General features: G+C 33.4%; 1 protein-coding gene across 23 annotated transcripts in view; it reads left to right on the top strand.

Annotated features, from left to right (window-relative positions):
- The window catches only part of LOC115211100 (rap guanine nucleotide exchange factor 6), a 508,151-nt gene that overhangs the window by 468,531 nt on the left and 14,702 nt on the right, over positions 1–24,918 (top strand). For 16 of the 23 annotated variants that reach the window (XM_036502519.1, XM_036502517.1, XM_029779996.2 and 13 more), the window contains 2 exons: positions 10,126–10,311; positions 17,129–17,317. The exons of 1 other annotated variant lie outside the window; for it this stretch is intronic. In XM_036502519.1, the coding sequence (XP_036358412.1) occupies positions 10,126–10,311; positions 17,129–17,317 (375 nt within the window). Of the gene's footprint in view, positions 1–1,103; positions 1,948–10,125; positions 10,312–16,803; positions 16,864–17,128; positions 17,318–24,918 lie in introns of those variants that run through there. 6 more of the 23 variants (XM_036502531.1, XM_036502528.1, XM_036502523.1 and 3 more) reach the window with 4 other exon arrangements.

Raw genomic sequence — 24,918 nt, 5'->3', positions numbered from 1 at the left:
TCACATTCCATTTTAATGATCTGAAAATAAACAAAAATTAACTAAAATTAACTAGAAAACAAAAACAAAAAAAAAAAAACAAAATAAATTCCAAAATGATTCAAAAATAGAATTCTCAAAAAAATTAAAAAACGCACTAAATTCCAAAATTTAAAAAAACAGTGGAAACTTTGTTGCCAAACCAATAGTTTATTTTTAAATATGATAGGTTAACTTATTCTTGAATATAGGTTAATTTTTAATTCAAAAGTTATTTTATAATTAGTTTTAAATATTTCTTTCTTTCTTGATTGCAAAAATCCAACAGGATTAGGTTAAACTTACTAGTCGCCTCCAATAATGCTTTCCTTTTTAATCTTACCCGTGTGTACCTCTGCTTTGAAAATACACAGCTTTATGCTTCTCCTTTTTATCTGATGGATTTGTAAGCGGTTTCTTCCAAACACTAACTAGATGCACAAAAAGAAAATTTAATATATATATATACATATATACAAATTTTTTTTTTGTTTTCACCAAATTATGGTAAGTTAGTGACGACTTCTCATCCCTTCAGCAATCTTTGTTACCGGAAAACTAATTTCTTGAACAAAATTATTTTTAATTATCCTTTGTTGATTTGATTTGCAGTGAACTGAATTACCTTTAAGTGTTAAAAACATTTATAAAAAAAACCTATTAAGGCTGAATAACAATCTTTAGCAGCTTTTGTGATATTTGATTTGATATGATAGATATTTCTAAAACTACTTTCTGCTTATTCCCTAGCAGTTTTGTAATCTATGTAAAATAAAAATTGTGGGTAGAGCAATTATATCAATGTTGGGAACAAACAAAAGTCAACAAAAGGGTATTATTTATTGTTTGGATTATTATAGGCACAAAATACTAAGTACCAAGTAAATGCATTAAACTGGAAACTCAAATTTAATACAAATTCTATTGTAATAGTTATAAGGTGTTTAGGAAAGAGATATTGTTGCTAACATGCCCAATATCAGCATAGTGTAACAATTATATTGTATTATGTTAAAACTGCTTTATAGAAGAGATGTCTATATATTTTTTATTTACTTACTTATTCCCCCTTCTCTTCCTTTCAGACACTTGATGTTATAATCATGTGTGTTTGGCATCACCAGTGAGACCAACATCTTACAGACTTTATGACTTGATGTTGGTTAAGGTTAGATACAGAGTAGATTCTATGGCAATCTGTTTGTGACATTTTCATTGCAGGCAGAACCGCTTTCTTTGTGTTCAGTTGATAGCTTGGAGGATAAGAAGTAACATGAATTTTATGGATTTATTGTTGAATTTTTATACTCTTTGCTTTCAATCAATAAATGCAATTACTCAGATATTTAGCCAATGAAGCAAAAGCCAGTGAAAGCATCAATTTTTTTTTCATCCGAATAATTTGTTGACTGAATTCTCTGCTGTTTTTGTTACTAAGTTATGTCAATGATAAATGTTATACAAATATTTATTTCATGAAAACTTTAGAAATATATATAATGTTACAAAAATTGCTCTTAAAACAATAACTGAACCTAGCAACAGTGACTTGAAACTGCATATTAACCATTCAAAACACATAAAACCGTTAAGTTTTCTTAAACATTATTTTGTGTCAAAACTTTTTGTCATGCTAGGTGCAGCTTGGTCACTGGTACAGCAGTTTTTGTGTGTTTCTGAATGCTTGATATGTGTCTTCCACTGTAATTGTGTGTGTGTGTGTAAATAAATATATATAAAGGGTTATGTGTTGTGTTCCTGAGCAAAACACTTCAGCTCGTGTTGCTCTGCAATTACTTTGACACCTGACACGTGGTACACCGTGCACTTGTTCAGGTAATGTCAATTTGATGGAGGGAGTGAGCTTATGTACAGCTCATACATTTGATCACCATAAAGCTGAATACGTCATCTTTGACAGGAGAGTCCATCATATATCTATGTATGTATGTATGTATGTATATATATATATATATATATATATATATATATATATATATGCTCCATAATGCTTACAGCAGTAAGACAGTCAGTTGTAAAAGTGGGTAAAAATTAAGTTTGATAATAACTTGTTGATTGTGAATATGACATGAAAGAGACTGTGTATATATGAGTGGTGAGGTATCAAAAGCACAGGCAAATTAGTGAGAGTAAAAATACATTCATATAGTTTATGTAAGGTAAAAATGGTGTGAGCTGATGGTCAATGAAAAGACTGCCAAAACAGAATTGGGAAGCATGAATCAATACAGCTGATGAAAGTAATATTGTAATTCAGCTCACAAACTGTGTTATATTTATATATATATTCTGTCTGTTTGGAACTCCTGTATCTCAGTCTACATTTACTTTATATAGACATATTATACCTTTTTGGAATCGGGATGATCTCAGGATTGAAATTTTGCCCTTCAATTGGTTCTTGAACATCCAGCATTGAAATCTGACTTAAAAGCATTTCGGTTGTTATTTCTTGCGAGTAAAGCTTGGTTGATTTACAACATCTTGGTTGGCATTTGTCAGATGACACCAGAGATCAAGGGGGAGATAAATGACATTTACCTTGTTAAATTTACGTTGAGATAAGAACTTTGGGAGAAACTGGCCAATAGCTGGAATTCAAGTTGGGACTGGAACAATAGAATGATTGCATTACAGAATTAATTCTCATCCGTCCTTAACCTCTGATCAAACACCACCGGGGCATATAGTCATTATAGATGTATTATATTCATACTATTTAGCCCTTTTTAGTTTTGGGCTGCCAGCCCAATTAGCCCTCAGTAGGAGCTAACCTAAAGGTCTGCACAGAGTGTGGATTTTAAACTAGTGATAAAATAAATTGAAAAGATTTAAATCATTTCATGAATGGCAAAGGCAAAACATATTTTGTCTATCATTTTTTAAAAGTTAAATTGAATAAAGTAAGATCATCATTATCATTAAAATGATGACAAAAATTTTGCTTTATTGAATAACAAAACCCAGCTAAAATAAAATTGTATCTTCAAAATTATAAGGCCTCAGTTAACTAAAGACTACATTTACAAAAAAAAAAGTATATAAAGTCTGTTAAAACTCTTAAATTTGCAGGATTTAAAAAAAATTTGTCTCATATCAATTTTTTTACATCTTGGTTATAAATGACAAAAATACCTTAATTGTGTTGGTGGCAATATATAGTCCTCCACATATGTGTTAAACATTCAGTATTCATTTGAAATTTAAAAAAAAATGAATTGGCTCATTCTTTGCTATCTCAGAGATTTCATTCTCAATAAAGAAAAATAATACAGAAATTGCCCCTTCCCAACCCACAGCCTCACTATATTATCTATGTGCATGTTTCTATTTATTGTAAATTTTTTTTTTGCCTTTGCATGCATGTGTATTTCTAATCACAAGGAAATAACTTACAATTTTTTTTTTACTTACCTCTTGTGTTATTTTTCTCTTCTTTACCTAAAATTAAAAAAATTTTCTTGTCTCATTGCAATTAATATAATAACATTGAAGCAATGCTATTAACTTAATAATTATAATAATAAAGCTCTTGCTTTTTCATTGCTGAGCTTTGAAAAAGAAAAGCTATCTAATTTTATCAAATATATATGATTTATTTGTGGGGAAATTTTTACCATTTTCTTTTACCATTTTATTCAAAGATAAAACTTTCCAATCACCAGTAGCAGTCATAAATCTAACTGTGTACACACAAGGAGTGCTCTCTCTCTCTCTGTATATATATATATATATATATATATATATGGTGGGTTATTTTTAATGAAACTCGTAGATTATAAATGATATTGATCTAAAAAACTCTGCGGATGGAAAAAAAAATTGAAGATTGCTCATGGGGCACGAACCCACATTTTCTGTAAACATGATAGCTGTTTCTGTAAGCATGATGGGTGTTCTACCATTATGCCAAAGTAACACTCTAAATTTTCTCCATTCAGTTTAGAGACTTTGTTCTTACCAGCAAGAATTGTAAGATGTTTATCAAAATTTAGAGATATGAAACTATTTCTAACAATAGAACTTGAAAGTTGATAAAGCAATGAATAATTGCATATAGAATATTAGGCTTCTGGAAATAAAGCAAAAGCCGACCTTTTGTTTTTCATCCAAGGGTTTTTTTTTTAAACCTAAAATTCTACATGCTTTATCTACTTTGAGTTCTACAGTTAAAAAGTATTCCCTATTTAAATTCTCATAATATATATTTTGTGTGTGTTTGTGCATATGCATAAACACACAAACATACACACACACACATGCCCATTTAAACCATGTGTATTTCAAGAATTGGTAATCATTGTGAATAAATATTAAGACTATCGAGTGTTTATATACATCATCATCATCATCGTTTAACATCTGTTTTCCATGCTAACATGGGTTGGACGGTTCGACCGGGGTCTGGGAAGCCAGGAGGCTGCACCAGGCTCCAGTCTGATCTGGCAGTGTTACTACAGCTGGATGCCTTTCCTAATGCCAACCACTCCGTGAGTGTAGTGGGTGCTTTTTATGTGCCACCAGCACAGGGGCCAGAGGAGGGTGGCAACGGCCATGATCGGTTGGTGCTATTTACGTACCACTAGCATCGGTCACGTTTGGATGGTGCTTTTTACGTGCCACCGGCACCAGGTATCACAACTTCAATTTCCATTTTATTTTTATTTTGATGTTGATGTATTTGACTCAATAGGTCTCCTCAAGCACAGCAGGTTGCACTACAATCCAAGGTAAACACAGCAGGTCATCCTACGATCCAAGGTACTTTTGAATGGGCTGGAGCTGATTATGTGAAGCTGGTGCAGGAAACAGCCATGAACTCACTTTACTCATCTGTTCTTTCTTCCAACCTGACAACATTCAAGCATGTTAAGATTGTTGCTCCTACTGGAGGTAGGAGCTGGTGTTAGAAGTGTTGTAAGCATAAGCATTTATGGTCATCGAATGATGTAGATTTAAGTGGTGTAGCAAATATATGGATATTCCAATGTTAGGTTAGGAGGGAGTCAGCTAAAACTGGTTGCGTTTGTCCAGGAATAGGAGGATTGCAGGTATAATGGAAGGAACCACCAGCGGGGAAGGGTTCAGACAGAGAGGGAGGAAACAAGCTCATTCCTACATACACACAAGCGCACCCATACACAGGAACAACCACGCATGGGTAGCCGAATAGCTTTCTCCTTCACTTGATAAGGCGAAGGAAAATTCCTGGGTAGTTGTTGGCATGTTTCTAGACAGAATGAAAATGGGACGAAAGATAGCCAGCCGTTAAGTAGGAGGGCAGAAACCTGGTTACATTTGTCCCAGTAGAGAGAAAGAGAGGGAGAGAGATAGAGAAAAAGAGAATGCAGGTAATATAGGGAACAGCACTAGTGAGGAGGGGGAGTTGGGAGAAGAGATATCTGGTAGTGGTGGTGACAGATTTCTAGACAGAACGAAACATAAGGTAGCCGGTTAAGTGGGTGGGTGGACGAGCAGCTGGGCTGACTGCATTTGTTCTAGGAAAGAGAGAAGTGCAGGTAATATATAGAGAACAGCCCAGTGAGGAGGGAGGGGTCAGGAGAATAGACACAGGTAATGGTGGTGGGAGAAGGGATATCCGGTGTAGATGGTGGGAAGATAGAGATATCCAGTATTGGTGGTGGGGGCAGGAAAAGGCGAGCGCACTGCAAACAAGCAAAGTTTTGTTTGGGGACAGAAGGACGAAAATGATGGTAATAAGAATGAGATTAAACAGACTGAGAAACAAGTAATTATCTTAACGAAATTACATGAGAGATAAAATTATATTTTTTGAGGGGACATTTTCAATGGTTAACTCATGAAAACAAGCTGTTAGTAAAGAATACATTGAAAGTGTTAATGGTGAATGAAGTATGAAGGATTGAAAAAAAAAAACGAGAAATCTTAGCATCGCAACATTGTTTGGCGAAGGAACGGAATGGAGAGGAAACACATGAGACGAGAGTCTTTAAACAGATAAACTGCAACCGGAAGCGAGTTTTGTTTTGGGACAGAGGGGCGAAAATAATGGTAATAAGAATGAGATTCAGCAGACCAAGAAATGTGTAATTATCTTACATGGTAATAAGTATGAGATTAAAGAGACCGAAAAACGAGTAATTATTTTAACAAAATTACATGAGATAAAATATTTTTTTAGGGGACATTTTCAATGGTTAGTTCATGAAAACACTGTGAACAAGGAAAATTTTGTTTGGGGACAGAAGGAAGAAAATAATGGTGAAGGAATGGAATGGAGGGGAAACATGAGTTTTTAAACAGATAAACTGCAACCGGAACCGAGTTTAATTTGGGGACAAAAATAATGGTAATAGGAATGAGATTAAACAGACCAAGCAACAAGTAATTATCTTAAAGAAATTACATGAGAGATAAAATTATATTTTTTGAGGGGACATTTTCAATGGTTAGCTCATGAAAACACTGTGAACAAGCAAAGTTTGTTTGGGGGAAAGAAGGACGAAAATAATGGTAATAAGAATGAGATTAAGCAAACCGAGAAACAAGTAATTATCTTAACGAATTACATGAGAGTTAAAATTATATTTTTTTTGAGGGGACATTTTCAGTGGTTAGCTCATGAAAACAAGCTGTTAATAATACATTGAAAGTGTTAATGGCGAATGAAGTATGAAGGATCGGGAAAAGAAGAGAGAAATCTTAGCTTAGCATCACAACATCTTTTGGCAAAGGAATGGAGGGGAAACACATGAGACGAGAGTTTTTAAGCAGATAAACTGCAACTGGAAGTGAGTTTAGTTTGGGGACTTATAAATTCCACTCAGCGACCAAGGTATCATGTAAAAGTGAATGTATCTCATACTGAACTGATAATAGAACTAAGGTTTATATGGCTACATACAATACTTTACCACTTGACTCTTAGAGAAACCTCAGAGTAAGTGCCATGTATCATTTTGACCTCTACCATACAAATATTTAAATGGTAGTTTAGATATTTTGTTTTTGATACATGACATAAACTGTAAGCACTATGGCCACTTGTATGAAATTTAATTTTTGAAAGTAATTCTGTGAAGAGTCAGTTATTTACTGTAGTTTAAATAAACGCTGTTGATAGTTTAATTTGTTGAGATGGAACTTGTGTTTCTGCACTCTTTTATTTCTTTAGTGGACTCTTTATCATATGTTTAATTCTATTTTCCAAATCTATTTTTTCACTTACTTGCTGTGTATTCTATCTCAACATTCTCTCCAAATAAATTGTTGGGCAAAGTTCAGAGAGCTCTTACCTCTGCTGGTGACAGAGGGCCTCTCGTTCAGAGTAAAAGGTAGACGGTATGACGCATGTGTACGAACAGCCGTGCTACATGGCAGTGAAACATGATGCAAGAGAGACAACTGCGCTGGTATGATCATGTGGCGAGAATGGATGAGGATAGCTGTGTGAAAAAGTGTCACACCCTAGCAGTTGAGGGAACCTGTGGAAGAGGTAGACCCAGGAAAACCTGGGATGAGGTGGTGAAGCATGACCTTCGAACATTAGGCCTCACCGAGGCAATGACTAGTGACCAAGACCATTGGAAATAAGCTGTGCATGAAAAGACCCGGCAAGCCAAGTGACACCATAACTCGTGGCCTATGCCAGGGGTGTAACCAGCCCACTTATATGTAGCTTTCCTTCATTTGACACTAAACTCTGCATGCGACGACCTGTTGAGGCAAGTGAAATCAAAATTGAATTAAATTTGATGACTGGCACCCGTGCCAGTGGAGTGCTAATAGCACCATCCAAGTGTGATCATTGCCAGAACAGCTGACTGGCTTCCGTGCCGGTGGCATGTGAAAAGACATTTGAGTGAGGTCGTTGCCAGTGCTGCTGGACTAGCTCCTGTGCAGGTGGCACATAAAAATCACCATTTGAGCGTGAGTGTTACCAGTACCACCTGACTGTCTCTCGTGCTGGTGGCATGTAAAAGCACCCACTATATCCTCAGAGTGGTTGGCGTTAGGAAGGGCATCCAGCTGTAGAAACTCTGCCAGATCATATTGGAGCTTGGTGCAACCATCTGGTTTGCCAGTCCTCAAACAAATCGTCCAACCTATGCTAGCATGGAAAGTGGACATTAAACGATGATGATGATGATGTAAGTAACAAAACGATGTTGCTAAAGTAAAACCTAATTCTTGATTGCGACCACAATAAATTTCTCTTTTTGCTGGTAACCAACCTAAAAAAGGAGGTAAAATACTTAGGATACTCATTATTGCGGCAGTAGAATGTATCTGGCTGATGCTCAGATTGTAGTTTATTTTCATATTTAACAAAAACAGCAGATTTTTTATCCAAAAATGATTTGAATTGTTTTATGTTCTTTTAAAGAGGTTTGAGGAAAAAAACTTTTTTGAGGTTTTGGAAAGCATGCTATAGTAATAATTCTACCTATAGATTGGCTTCAAATTTTGGCTCAAGGCCTGCAATTGGGGAGAAGGGAGTAAGTTGATTATATTGACCCCAGTGCTTAGCTGGTACTTATTTTATTGACCCTGAAAGAAAGGAAGACAAAGTCAACCTTAGTGGAATTTAAACTCAGAATGTAATGACAAATGAAATACTGCTAAGCATTTTGTCCAGCGTGCTATCGGTTCTGCCTGCTCGCTGCCTTAGTTCTACCAAATATATTAGAAAGATTATTGTTTTTTTTCCATGGATATGTCTTTAAAATTTATTAAGTCAACAAAATTTGATTTGTCAATATTTTAAATACTTCAGTGTTTCAGGCTGTTTATATTTTATTATTTTTATCATTTTAATTTCTAAAACATCAAGGAACACACAACACAACACACACATTTAATATATATTTCCTATATAGCTTGCATTTTAATACACTCATCATAAACTATTGACTGCAGATCAGAAATATATTGGCACCTTTGGAGAGTATTGCATCTTTCAGCAATGCTTACAGCATAGCATGCTTTTCTGTCTCTATATCTTACTTTCATAAGTGCAGTAACCATGCTAACAAGGGGTAGCTGCAACTGCTTAATTATTTGGTAGCAATTGTACTTTATCATTAGCTGAAAAAAAAATTTTTTTTCCTGCTCACAACTTCAGCCTTCATTTCAAATGCTTATGCTATATCTACGGTTAAGGCATTATGTGCTTCTTTCTAGTTTTCCACTCGCATTGGTGGGAGAATGTGTACAGTATGCCATTTCCACTAGAAGGAGTGCACATGGTTTCTGTTCATGAATGTATATTTGTAACGGTGTGATGAGACACTGCTTTTCCAACTACTACAAAAAAATCTGCGGAAGATTACTAGATTCCTCGATACTAGCTTGAAACTATGGTACTGAAGTAACCAGACACTAAATCTCTATGTATCTATTAATAAATGTATATATGAGTGTATGTGTAAATATACAGATACATGCAATTATATAAGATAAAATAAATAAATAAATGGATCTGCTGTTGATTTTGATGTGTATTCCAGTTGTTTGACCACCTGACTTATCTCCTCATTAAATTAGTAACTGAGTATAGTGTCAGTAACTGAGTATAGTTGTATTCAGAATGTAATTCTCGCACAAAATCAGCAGAGCACAGTATGTGACAAGATTGGTCTTTTGATTTACAGGTGCAGACCATCAGACTGGCTCGCACACAGTTTCTACATTCTTAGTTATACTCTTAAGGCCTTATGACAATCTATCCAAAGCCATTCTAAAACACATATACTCAAGCTGCCCTACAGTGGCGGGGTCAAGATTGGCACCTTTTGATAGTGAAACAAATGCTTTAGCCACCAAGTGATGCCTATGCACCCACTTGTTTACGCACACACACACACATACACACACACAGTCACACACACATCTTGATGTTTATTATCACAAGAGGATTTACAAAAATCAGATCATAGATTGGTTTCATAACGACATCTGTACACTCTTTCTGGTTCTATCTTTCTCTCTCCTTCGTCTGATTGTGTTTGTAATATATAGGAAATTGCCTGTTGTTAGATGTTTTTCATTTTATGCCAGTCCATTGTGGTTGTGAGTTGCATTTAGAGTTATTATTGTTACCAGGTTCAATAGGTTCATCTGATTCTGCAAGTCCAACTAGTAGTCTGAACAGCTACCAGCACCAGTACGAAACTGATTCTGGACACAACAGCATTGCTTCCTCCAACTTTGATAGTCGCAGCACCAGCTCAATTGGCTCGTCCAACTCTCCAACTCCAGCTAGACGTATCAATCATGTTCCACAGAGCGGTAAGGCCTGTCTCTAAAATTCTTTGTTAATTTTGTCATGTGAAAGTTATCTCATTATTATTATTATTATTATCATTATTATTATTACTATTATTATTATTATTATTATTATTATTATTTTTATTATTATTTTTATTATTATTATTGTTATTACTTTTTATTTAACGATGTCCTATTATAGTGAAATATGGAGTTCGTATTCGGACAGTATTTTGGCTTTTTCATGTAGAATTATCTTGATTGTTCAAAATTTCCAGGTCAAATAATTTTTTTTTTTGTTTCCAATTTTAATATCTTTTCATTTCCTTCACTGAAATAATTGCAATATAGTTTTATGTTGGTAGTGGAGTTTTGCATGCCCTGTTGTTATGTCACTGTGTATATTTTTCACCAATGTGAGCAGTCTGAGCAAATCCAAATTTAATTTCTACTTGTAGTATTTATTTATAGGCCACAATGAAAAAATGTCCCAAGAAGACTCACAATTATATATATACATATATAATTTTGTGTGTATGTATGTGTGTGTGTGTGTATATATGTACATGCATATGTCTGTGTGTGTGTATATGTATTTATGTATGCATCTGACAGTGTGTTTGTATGTGTGTATGTATATATATGTGTGTGTGCATATAATGTTCACTATCACACATCTATGTGCATGTTTTGCATATATATGTATGCATGTATATGAATGTATGTGTATATAGGCACGTGTGGATATGTGTATATATATTAGTGCGTGTATGTACATTACACATACTGTTTTCCCCATTGTCTTAACACATGCAAAAAAAAAAAAAGAAAAGAAAGAGTTGTGGAAAAGTTTTATTTGAGAATATTTTATAATAAATATAAAAAAAAAAAAAAGAATGAACCAATTAGTTTTTAATGAAATATGTTTCTTGGAAAAAACAGTTTCAACTTACATATATAGAAATTAGGTATTTAGTTGAAAAAGATCTTGTCTAAAAACCCTGTGAAATTACTATTTTTCACAATGTGTAATGCATGTATGAATAAAGTTAATCAAAAAAACCAATAAAAGTCAAAGTGATGTTCACACCCAATATTAGGTTGACTCTCAAAGAAGGAAAAAAGTTATAGATTAAAAGTAGAGCATTTTGGACATAATCCTTTACTGAATACAAGAAAGAAGTACAGATAAAGACAAGGAAGTGAAGAGAGGAAACCAGAGTGATCATTGAACTGATGCTGTAGCTGGTTGTGCTTATATATATATTATGGTCACTCTTTAAAGTGAGAGTCAACAATTAGTATATTTTTGTTGTTCATCTTCAACAAAATACATCTATTTAAATTTGATACCTGCAGAATTAAATTTAACAGACATAGCTTTGTAGAAATATTAATCAATAATAATTTTAGGTTCATAGATTATATTTTTTTTTCTATAGTAAATTTTACTCTTGCTTTGTATGTAGAAAGCTAAGGGGAGAAAAACATGTACATTTATACTGTGGTTTTATATTAACATATAATTAATATTATTATTGTTCTTAGTGGATTGGTGTAATCGTTAGAGTTTGGTAGATTGGCAGAAATATTAGGGCATTGGACAAAATTCCTTGTGATATTTAGTTATGGCTCTTTATATTCTGAATTTAAATACTGTCAAGGTTGACTTTGTCTTTCATCTTTTTGGGTTTGCACGTAAAAAGCACCATTTGAACATGGTTGATACCAGTCCCACCGGACTGGCTGCCGTGCTGGTGGCATGTAAAATGCACCATACGAACATGGTCAACGCCAGTGCCATTGTCACATAAAAAGCACCATTTGAGTGTGGTCGATGCCAGTATCGCCTGACTTGTTCTCGTGCTGGTGGCACATAAAAAGCACCCACTACACTCTCGGAATGGTTATCGTTAGGAAGGGCATCCAGCTGTAGAAACCTTGCCAGGTCAGATTGGAGGCTGGTGTAGACATCTGGCTTGCCAGTCCTCAGTTAAACTGTCCAACCCATGCCAGCATGAAAATCAGATGTTAAACGATGATGATGATGATATCAAATACTGGGGTTGATTGAATTAACTAACTCACTCTTCAAATTTCTGATCTTGTGTCTATAGTAGCAACAACTGTTATTATAAAGGCAATACTGACATTGTAGGGAGCTGAAATCCTTCATGGGTTTAGTTTACTTTTTACCTTACCCGCTTTTTAGTACTCAATAAAATGGGTATCAGTCATGTACAGAGATTGATTAAATTGATCACAATTAATTGTTCCTCAGCACCTGCAAATGTTAGAAATCCTTATTCAGAAGTTACAAATCATTGTTATGGGCAGCGTAATGGCAGAATAAATAATGTTAGACTAAATCCTTTACAATATTTACTTTCTTCTCTCTTCATTCTGAGTTCAAATCCCACCAGGATTGATCTTGCCTTTCATTCTCAAGGGCTGATAAAGTATGTACCAGTTATATTATAAGGCTATTTCAATCAACTATATTCCCTCTCTAACAAATTACTAACCTTGAACCAGTGTAGGAGCTCATTGTATTATCAGATTATCAGTTAATCTGGATTAAATGACAAAATGCTTGCATTGCTTCTTCTTTTGTTTTCAGTTCAAATTCTACCTACATAAATTTTGTCTTTCACCTATTTTTGTAGTAATTTAGAATATATAAACATTTGTAACATTATGGAATTGATTGCCCTCTTGAATAACTAACCTTATCTTCAGTTAAAAGAAATCCTTATTTTACTTAGATAAGTTTCACAGCTTTCTACATTTGCACATCAATATGTCAAATTTAAGGCTTGTGTTTTCTACTCCTGTCAATCAGAAAATAGAAATAGCACCTTCTGTAGCCTAAACTAATTAATGTTGCTAAAGGAGTCTAAATGCTTGACATGTTAAGCATTTAGTCAGCTTTTGGTTATATAAATGTGTTGGATTGGACAGAATTTCATCAAGCCGTTTATTAGTGTAGTTAGTTTTGGTTCTTCCATTAATTTTATAAGCCTCTCTGGCTAAAATGTAAAGCTTAAAACCTTAAGCTCTATGTGCAATGTCTACTACAGTATGAAGGCTAACTTGTCAATGTGTCCATCAATAACAAAACAAATATTTCATTTTTCCTGATAGGACAGTAGGACTGTTGGAAACCCTCTTAAAAACCCCAGACAATGTGGTGCATGGCTTATATTTCCTATTGTTGGAACTGACAAAAGATTGTTATTATTTTAGTGTATTATTATGAAGCAAAATTTTATGATGAGTGATCAATTTGTGATCTGGAAAAATATTTGTATACTCATATGTTGAATGTTGCGATTACCTTTTATATAGTTCGTTAGCTTTTAACAATATACAAATAGCTACAAATTGGTAGTCTTACATAATCATACACAAAAGTAATAATTTTTTTTATGTGTGTGTATGTGCATGAGGGAAAGAGTGTATAAATATAATGATTAACTCTGTGTTTGTGTGTATGTGTATATATATGTATTAAAAATTTAGATTGCTTTCTAAGTTGGCATAGGGTGTTGGACATTTTTGTAGGATTCAACAAGTGAAGGATAGTGCCAGCCCCCAATGTTTCAGTTTTGGCATGATTTCTACAGCTGAATGCCCTTCATAATGCCAACCACTTAGTAGTGTGCTGGATGCTTTTTTTTTTTCATGACACCAACACTATTGAGGTCACCTTGCAATTTGCAAGACTAAAGAATCTCTATTACTGAAAGGAGAATAGGAGAGAAAGAGATTGAATGATGACTTTAGACTAGATGATGTGAGAGAATAAAATATGATGAACATATTGTTGTGCAAAGGCGGCAGTGGTGAAAGTAAAAGAGGAGACACTATATTAATATTGTAGTTTAACCATGTCAATTTTGTGTTTACATTCGTATATGAAAATGTTTCTTTATTTACTATATTTTAAAATATTTTATTGAGTATCATTATGGCCATTGTTTCTACTCTGAGGAATACTGTGTAACAAACCTCCCCCATTCTTCTTTGTTTATATTTTTATGTGCATATTTGATGTTTTAGTTAATATGAAAATTGTTTCATTTTTGTATGAAATGTATGTATAGTCTTGATAAATATGTCAGTAAATGTTATTTGTTGAATGAGTATTTGGAAAATACAAATATTGTAGTGTTCCTCTCTGTGTGTATGTATGTATATGTGTATGTGTATATATAAATATATATATATATATATAATCATCCCATAAATAATGTGTTTTTTTATACTTCTTTTATTTTTCAAAATTAAGATAAACAAACTTTTTTTTAAATCTAAAATATACTCTCCTTCATTTCCTGCAATGCTCTTCCATCTATCTAGTAGACTTGCAAGGCCCTTCTTCCAAAATTCACTTGTCCGTGATGAAAAATACTCCTCCAGTGCTGTTCTGACCTCATCTACAGAATTCATATTTTTTGTGTCCAAATGATTTTGAAGACTGTAGAATAAAGGATAATCAGGTGGGACAATGTCTGGCGAATATGGTGGGTGGGGCATCGTTTCCCATCTGAACTGCTCCAGTCTTTGGAATGTCATCCTCGCTGTATGTGGCTGAGCATTATCTTGATGGAAGAACACCTTCATCTTGAAACCAAAGATGGTCTTTTTTCTTCTAGTGCAGGTGTCAATGAATGGTTGAATGATCAAATCCAAGCATCTCTCCTAGTTCCTCAACAGTTATGATGGGATTTTGTTCTACCAGGGTTTTGTAGGACGTTCTCATCAAACTCTATCGATCTTCCAGAATGAGGCTCATCTTCTAGGCTGTAGTTTCTGGCTCGGAATTTCTGGAACCACTGTTGACACTGGTTTACGCTTATTGTCTGATCCCCATATACTATGTTAATATTCCTTGCATTTTCCATTGCATTGTTGCCTTTATTGAACTCATAAGGCAAAATATGTTCCTTTGTCACTTCCATTATAGCTTTGAAAAATAACTATTAAAATCAAACTGTACTAAGAATGAGGACAAGGTAAAATTTCCTACCTGCTTTTATAGCAAGTTGATGCAGGTACCTTATCCTGCCCCCCCCCTCTCCAACTTTTAGTTCATGCAATTGAAAAAACCACATTATTTATGAGATAACCCTATATATATATGTATATATATGTATATATATATGAATTGTGTACTGTCTGTTGTAGAACTTAGCTGTGTAAGTGTTAGTATTTTATTTACTTATTTGTTTTGGCAAGTTTATTTGTACTGTTTGTCTTTTGTCCATTTTGCCTGTTTTTTGTTTACATCTGTTGTCCTATGTTGTCTTTATATGTCACTTGTCTTTTGTCTACATGTTCACTTAATATGGTTTCTTTTAAGAAGGGACAAGAATTAAGAACTATTAAGGGGAAAAATATTAGGAGTGGTAGTGTAACCCTTTAGCATTCATATTACTCTGTTAAATCAGATGCAGTGCTTATTAGTTAACATTGTTGTGAATTAATCATTCCTTATTTTGTAGCTTCAAGTTTTTAATAATGTTTGCTTATTTTAGAAGGACATTGTAGGGTAGGTGTAAGAAGCTAAATCTAGCCACTTTGAACATAAAACAAAGAATATTTGGGCTGAACTTGGCCAGTTTAAATGCTAAAGGGTTAATTTCAATATATATTTATTTCATTTTCTTTCTAAGTAATTTCAGATTATTAACTGCATGGTTCTAATATTAAAACTTAGTAACATTTAAAAAATTTTTTTATTTTTATAATGCTACACATCCAATTTTGAAAACGGATGCCATAACACATACATACACACATTACATGCATATATGAAGTACAATTAGTTACAAAAATTTCAGTTTCTTTTTGTTTTTGCTTTCAGTCTGTATAAAACATTGAGGGTAGTAGCCTTATATATTGTTTTTGGGTTTGATTTTTTTTTAGCTTAAATTTTGTTATTAGTGAATTATTATTGTTTGTGCCAATGCTCCTGCATGGCCAGGACTGCGATGTTTTAAACCAAACTTTTCAGTATGTTTGCTGTAATGTTGACAACTGTGTTTGTCTTGGTAACCTTATTTATTTAGTGCTTTAGTAAGTCATTATTTTTATATAATGTTTTTTTTTTATTTGCTGCACACCGTTTGTCTCTCTCTGCAGAGCAGCAAAATTTCAGGAGTGGGTTAACTTTGACAAAAGGAAAAGAGAGAGAGAAAAAAAAGCATTTAAATGTTTAATCAAATGTGATTATATCTAATCTGTCGGTGCATTTGTTAAAGAGAAATTCTGATTCAATTAAGGTTGATAAACCTATGATTTGAAAAATATTTTTCTTTTAATTAATGGAGATTTTTCATTTAATTAATGGAGATTTTTCAGATTGCTCTTCTGTTAGTTGTTAATTATTTTTACTTTTCTCTTTAGGAAGCAAAAAAAAAAACAAAAAAAAAAAAATCCTAATGTATCTTAAGTTTTTTTCTTAACAGATTTACTTACATTCCAAATTTGGAATTTTTATTTTGATAGATGTCCAGCACAGGAAAGGTGGGACATCGAAAACCTTACTGGATATTTGACAAACAAGGGGTAATCACACAAGTTCAATGTTTGTCTGTCTGGTGTCCAGTATTAGTTAAAAGTGAACCCTTGTATGTACCTCTGTATGTCCAATATTTACATATCACCTGTATGTCTGTGTCTGCTCAACCCCCTTCATCACCTTTGTTGGTCTTGTGCTTTCTCTTTAGTAGTTAGTTAAGTAGGTATACCAGCTGTCGATGGAAGAAAAATAAAAAAAATCAAACAAGAGATACAGACAGAGACTTCATTATTGAAACTCATTTACTTGCAGCAGTTCTTCCAACATTAACCTATCAAGCTCCATCACCACCAGTTATTGTGGCATCCGTCATGCCACCATCTCCCACCTCTTGCTTGTTTCCCTCTCAAGTACAGCAACCACATCTTGGCACCAACATCCCGCGTCCACCACTGCCACCATACCATGTTGCAGTGCAGAGTGCTTCAATGAACTCTTCAGGTGAGACTTCGGAATCATGGGTATTCTCCAAGTACTAACTTGCAAAGCTACTTAGAACTTCATTTTTCATTAAATCGTTTCTTGGAATTAGTTTAATACTGCATTCGCCTCCATCAACTGCTCTGGAATTTTGGGAAATTTCTTTGAAATAAAAGGAGAGGGTTAAAAAAATTTAAAGGGTTAATTAATCTTCTGATTAATTTTTAATCACCTAATCTGAAGCTGGGTATATAATGTATATATTATGATATATATATTGCTTATAACAGTCAAGTGACAAGGTACTCAATACATAATATAGAGTATAAATTATAAGTATTTGGCTGAAGGTGTATACTGTTTCTTACCTAAGTTTCACATTTACATGATTAGTCAGATGGTAGCATAGCATACTATAATGAAATATTCCATTATCTAAGATGATATTTAAGGGCCTGACTATTTCATTGGCCGTCAGTGACTACATGAGTAATTCATAAGGGGTAATAATTCCCAGCTGGAAAAAAACATTTTTCATCTGGGGAGATAACTTTGACATGATGCCAAAATGATTGTAGCAAAAATAAGGAAAAATAATTTCCTAAAATAATTTTGACTTCACATAATTCAATAATTTTTCATGTATTATTTTAAAGGGTTTGCCTTATGTGTGTCACATGGTATTCTTAAGAACATGTTTTTCCAGCACGGTGGGGATGTGATTGAACTTAGTTAATATTTTAATGTGATTTTACTTGTTAAATCTTATCCTGTTCTGTAAGTTGGCTGTAGATTGTGGGTTCAACCAGTTGGACATCTGAAATCTGTTGATACACAGTTATGCTTGATTTAGAGTTCAAATTTTTTTTGCATTGAGGCATGATAATGAGATTTCATATCTCCTGTTCCAAGCACAATCAGTCAAGATTCTGACTTTCTCAGGAACACATAAATGACAACAGCTAATGATTTGCAATGCATTGTGAGGTTATTTATTTTGTTTTTCAAAAACCAGATACATTTCACAAATAATGTTACATTACCCATATTTCTGGTCCCAAATGAATGTATGTGTAGCACCTTTCTCCATTCAGGTCTAGAAATAAGTACAATCTAATATCCTTTGTGAAATGTATTTGATTTTTGAAAGACAAGGGAAAACAACCTCACAATGAAATGAAGGAAGATTGCAAAGACATACAACAATTTTGATAATTGCTATTGTAATCTGTTTGTGATTGGAAAAATTCAAGATCTTGCCTCTGTCTGGCTTTATCTTGAATATGAAAGATGAAACATTCTTGTCAAGCCTCCTTACAAAGAAATTTGAAGTTTGATCTTTCAGGCATATTGTTGTACCAACAAACTTACAAGTTCAAGCTCATTGAATACATAACCTACAGCTGACTTAGAACATATTGACAGATAAACTCAAGTTATATTAATTTCTAACAAATAAAGTCATTCGCTCTTTCTCAAGAAAATCTTGTTGTTGTGCAGAACCTCTGATGAGATGGCTACAAGAGAACCCACAGAGACATCTTTAGCATCAAGCCAAACCAAAACTGTTTTAGTTTATTATTTTTGCTACAAAAATTTCACATCAAATGAAAGTTTGTTCTCAGTTGGAAATTACAATTACCATTCTTTATGAATTACATTGTGTGTATTAGCCAATGACATAGGGAGATCTCAACATCAATTTGGATAAAGAAACATTTTATTATAGTACATAATGCTACCATTTGACTGATTCTGTTAACAAGAAACTTCAGTAATAACATACAGGTTTAGCTAAATATATATATATATATTATATATATATATATATATATATATATATATATATAATATATATATATATAAATAAACACATACACATTGATTCAAAGCTGATTTACATTGTTGCCTCCTAGTTTTTCATTATGTGTGGCCTTGTTGCCTGAAGGATTGCATGTTGTCAGAAATGAAGTAAATCATCAGTTTTGAACAAGTGTATGTATACATATGATTTATATAGTCTCGACATCATTACTCAGAGTTTCATCAAATAATTAAAGTAGTTAGCTATTAAATTTAAGCCATTTGGATCTTCAAATAACTAAATCAACTCATTTATGTGTCCATTTTGGTAGTGGTTGTCATTCAACTTAGTACAAGAGGAGTAATTCACTCCTAAATTTATGGGTTGCTTTCAGATGAACAGCATTTCTGAGAGATAATGTTTAGCAATAAAAATTGGAGTGTACCGTTCATATAAAAAAAGAAGCAGGAATGGTGGGGTCAGTTTTGTCACGAAATTGTACAACATACCCAGTGAAAAATTACCCACATTATGCTAAACATGACATCTGTCCAAAATATTGCAAAATTAGCTGATGAACATTCTAACCTCCCTTCTAACAAAGTTACCCTTATTAAGGTGGCCCCACATTACAATTGTACTTTAGTAGATATAAGCTTCAGAATCAAAATTAAATATACTCTCAAACACCTCTTGAACTAAGTACAAATTCTGTAATATTACCTTGTGTAATTTTTAAATGTATAGACTTGGCCCTAATAGCACTTTCACATTGTTAACAGAAAAATTTCAACAGGAGCTGTTGAAAGCTTGCTATTGTTGCACTTACAAATGTAATGAACATTGTAACACACAAATCAACAGGAACAAGATACACAAGCAGATTACACTGGAGTGCACTGAAGCAAGCTCATGCAACCACTCTCATGATGCTGAAGCGGTAGAGTATGAAGCTACAGCTGTCTCTACTAAACCAACTGAATCTCTTGATAGTAAATATTAGATAGGAATAGTCAGGGAAAAGTTCAAGCAGTGATATACCAACCACACTGCTTCTTTCTGGCTCATTGATATGAGGAAAACTGCAGCCTTGTCTTATTACAATTTTTGACTAAAAGAGAACATCAGGTATAAAATAAAATGGAAGATACTGTGTATGAAGTACATATGTCAGAAGGCATGCTAATTATGCTGCATCATACTGAATAGCATCAAATCAAAAGTCCCCTGAAATGTTTTAATATCAGTTCAGAGGTTTTTTGTAGCGAGTGTTACTACTTTGACAAGTTTCTGTTGAAATTTTGAAAGCCTGTATCACCGAGCAGGTGCCGACAGAATCACAGCCATTTCACTACCCTGTTGTCTTGCTTTATACTCCGCATTTTATATGGCTCCACACCTACTTCTAGCTTATAGAATTTATATATTATGCAAACATATATGGAGCCTGAAATACCATCCTGGATCTCTATCTGACTTAAATCCTTGTAAGTCAACATTCTTCCAATTCACTCCCTTTCATCCTTATTGTGTTTTGCCTGATTAACAACTTCATTTATTATTGGTAATCTTTATTACCTCTGAAAACTATCACCCAACCAATCCAAATGAAACAACTCATAACCTTAGAAATGAAGTATTTCTCCTGCATTATGCTGCACATGACATGAGGCAGCCACTTTCAAAATGAACACACAGATAACTTGATGTGTGTATTAGAGATTCAAAAGAATTTAAAAACTCTCATGAAGACATTATGTAACTATTTGATGAAACTCTGAGTAACAATGCTACCAATTCTGAGCACCGTATAAATCACATACTTCACTCTACTTTGTGTTGAGTACTCTCTCCATGGTTCATATCATTCCCATTACGGTACAATTATTACATATATTTGGTTAATTCTCATCCTTCATTTGGGGCTGAAAATAATTGCTATTTTAGAAATTGATTAATTACAGCTTGAAGTGTGAAATAGTTTAACTTTAAACTCATTTTGGAAGTCATTAACCAGCATTATTCTTTGAGGAATCATTGCATCTAAATTTGAATAACTATCGTGCTTCCATTATTAACTGCTACCACAGTAATGGTGGTGATGATGGTGGTGGTGGGTAAATCATTGAAAATTGAACCAGCAACCTTGTGGTAAACTGCTATCAATTAGAATATTGCCATATCTTAGGCGACTAACTTCATCTGTGGCTGTTCGTGCTGACCGCATGTATATAACCTTGGATGGCTTTTTTCACATCTGGATTTAAAATATATCCATTATCTTTAAGAATCTGATTTTCTATTAAGATTTAAAAACAAAAAAAAATGTTAATTAATTGGTGTTTTAGCGACATCCTCATAATGCTTATTTTCATTCATAAAACATTTTCTAATGCTTGGCTAACTAAAAATATCAATTAACCCTTATAACTATTTCCTCATTATGATCAAAATAAGAGGATTTTTTTTCTATATGCTGACTATATTGAAATGGTTGATTTTGTATTTTTGCTAATTTCATGACTTAGAAAATTGCATGTAGTTCTTGATTCATTTACACTTTAGTTATATCTGTGGATGCTGCAAGGTACTGATGTCAGGTTACAACTCTTACACTTTGCGTATGCTTTACCAAAAACATAATTATGATGTACATTTAATGAAAATTTTCCATGTTTCTTTATCAGTCCTTTTTAAATTTTTTTTTTTTTTTTGTTGGAACATTAAACTTTTGAGGTTCATTGATATTTTAAAATTTAACTGAATTTCTGTATGAAATGAATTTAGTGGCAATTCTTGCAGTTTTATTGTAGTCAAGAATTACGTGTAGATGTCACATTTATTATCACTAGACTTTAAAGTATTTTTACTATTGACATCAGGTTTCTTTCATCAATCAGAATATAATCTGATGTGATAGCTATGTTGTTAAAGTGTGCTGTGTTAAGGTCTTGCATTTATATTTGTATATGTGTAGTTTTTGTGACCAGTCTTATAGTTTTCTTTTAGGAATTGTTTTCATGTAAGATAGTTGTGTAAATACATGTGGTAGTGGCTTTATGTTGTAGATGAATGGCAACCTGGAAAACAAAAGTGATATTTGTATCTGTATATATTTTTCATGTGTTGATCTGGAGAAAGGGCTATGGCCACGACCTTCGCAAGCCTTCTGAGAGCTGAGAAAATGATGCAATCAGAATTCTTCTTATATGATTTGCAAGTCAATGATTGTTGGAAAGGCATGTGCAGAGAGTTCTAGAGGGATAGCATTTTGGGGAAGAAGGACTGGAGATAGTGGTTAGTACAAAATCTAGGGTGAGGTGGACACCGTGTAAGTATGAGAAAGAGGAATGAGTTAGGGGTGTCTGAGTGAAGGTGATATGCGACCAGCCAACTTTGAAGGGAACTGACCGTTGAAGTAATGGTAGAAAAGAGAGAAAGAAGAGACATGCTTGGAGGTTGGAGTATTTTGGTGTTTGACTATATGCTAATAATCCACAGTGACGACATGCCAGTCATCCTTTCCTTGGATCTTGTCTTGGATGCTTATGTAAATAATACTATCAGCACTACCCCAGATATGTGTGCAATATTCCATTGTGAATCTTACCTGATCTTTGTAAAGGATTAGCTGTTACTGTAGATATTTTCTGCTTCTTTCTTACCAGCTAGTCATACATCAACAACAAGGAACCCTTCCAACTCACTGCATGAAGCACAACTAGATAATTGTTTTATCACTTGATATAATTTTAATTGTATATAGAATTCTTAACAAAAATGTTGTCTTAGAAGCTATATTGTAAAACGTTAAGAAAATCTCAGCCCATAGATTACACACTTGAACTGATACCAGGCATCACAAACCAACTGTTTTCTGGAAGAAGCTTGATGTCACTAATAAAAAATTTAAAATTTTGTAATAACATATGGCATTGTTTCTGTGATTCTTGTCTACAATAAAATATGGAAAACAAAATGAAATCTGGAAGATCTTGAAATGTCAGTGAACCTCAGAAATTTATTGTTCTAAATAAAACAAAAGAAACATGAATAGATTCTTAATATAAAGGTTAAAACTGGACGATAGTCATAGTTTAAATATCATCACTGTGCTGTGTCCATAGCTAAAACAACTTGTGTTCAAGTGGTATGGTCCAAAATACATGTGTGCATAAATAATTAGTTTCTACAGCAAAAGTATTGTGGGAGTGGCAAGTGTTTTGGTGATGTGCAGTGTTGAAGCCAACTCTACCTTGACGAGATGTGACCTCCATTAAGTTAATTTGTCATATGTTCATGGCATGAGGACAGATTTTCCAGCGGTGCTTCAATGACCGATGGATTACTGAACTTAAACATCTTGTAGTTCTACTTCAATTCCATTATGGAGAGTGGGGGACAATGTTGTCAGTATGCAGAATATTGAGATCGAACTGATTGTAATGACGTCCTTCAACACGAGGGAAAGAATTCGGTTTTCTGGAATGGTAATCAATTCTTGCGTGTCCTTATTATTTCCTCTCTTATATTTTTCTGCAACTGTGGTTGGTTGTGTTATCATTGAAAATATCGACTCAGTTACCACATAGAGATATATCCTTTTAGAATCAAGTATTTATCTTAAAGTCCCATTTTAACTGGAGCATTTTATGCCACAGAATCAACTCTTTATGCAAATTGCAGCTCTCCGCAATCAAGCTATTTCTTCACAAATGACCATTTTTAACTACTTCATAAGTAAGATATTTCTCAGGGTGTATTTAAGATCTTGCTTGGTCATCTGATTATTCACTCCAAATTCATCCAATCTACTTGAATTTTTCTTTCAATAGTGGTTACAGCTTCTTCCAATTCTGTTTTCCTTGCAATTTACACATTTTGTTAGGAACTTTTTTCCATTTTTTTCTCGATTGCTTTTTACAAATGTTAAATTTCCATTGAAGTAAGAACCACTTGTAAACACAAGTTTAGCTTTTAATAGTTTTAAATTGTGCGATTTCAATAGATATGATTTTGTCATAAAATTTATTGCTTAAATAATTTTGTATACGTTTCCTGTTAAATCAACATTTTAAACTTCAAAGTTATGTAATACTGCTTTAAATCTATGAATCACCTCATCCATTTATATCATACAGCTAATAAACACAAGTTCTGATATTTTGAATAGAAGATTGGTGGTGGAGGTGGGTGGGTATGTTGGTACATGGAAGCTTTCAATACATTGTGTGAACAGAGTTTATGAAAAATATCATTTGTGTGATCTCTGAAATCATTTGAAATGATTCTTTAATTCTCTAGATCAGTCAGAGAGAAACTGCTGGATATTTTGTTGCTGTTCTATACTGGGTTGGGTTTGGATTATTGTTACTGGCACTGATCAGTTGATGGATCGAAAATGGCAATAACTGCTGGATATTTCTTAGTTTTTAATTCATATAGCAGTAAGAGTTGCTTATTAGACCAAACAAGTTGTGCACTTTTTTTCTTCCTCCAAAGATGTAACTGTGATTACATGCAGGGGTAGAAAGCTGTTGGGGAAGATATGAAAGTATTGTAGTGCAAACAACCTCTGGGGTTGATTTTGGCTATAGATTGTGGTTATATAACTACTATATATAAAAATGTCGGACTGAAGAAAGATTGATTCATTTTTAAGTGTACTTTTAATAAATATTTCAATTCTTTACTATTTTTCTTTTTTTTCTTCTTTTTATATTTTGTTTTTGAAAAACAGATTTAAACTAGAAAGTGTTATACTCTTCTAACAAGTGTTTACATGTGTAATAACCTCCCCCACTTCCTGCTGCTGCAT

The sequence above is a fragment of the Octopus sinensis genome, linkage group LG4, assembly GCF_006345805.1.
Source record: "Octopus sinensis linkage group LG4, ASM634580v1, whole genome shotgun sequence".
NCBI classification, from domain to species: Eukaryota; Metazoa; Mollusca; class Cephalopoda; order Octopoda; family Octopodidae; genus Octopus; species Octopus sinensis.
This window is presented reverse-complemented; position numbering and strand designations above follow the sequence as displayed.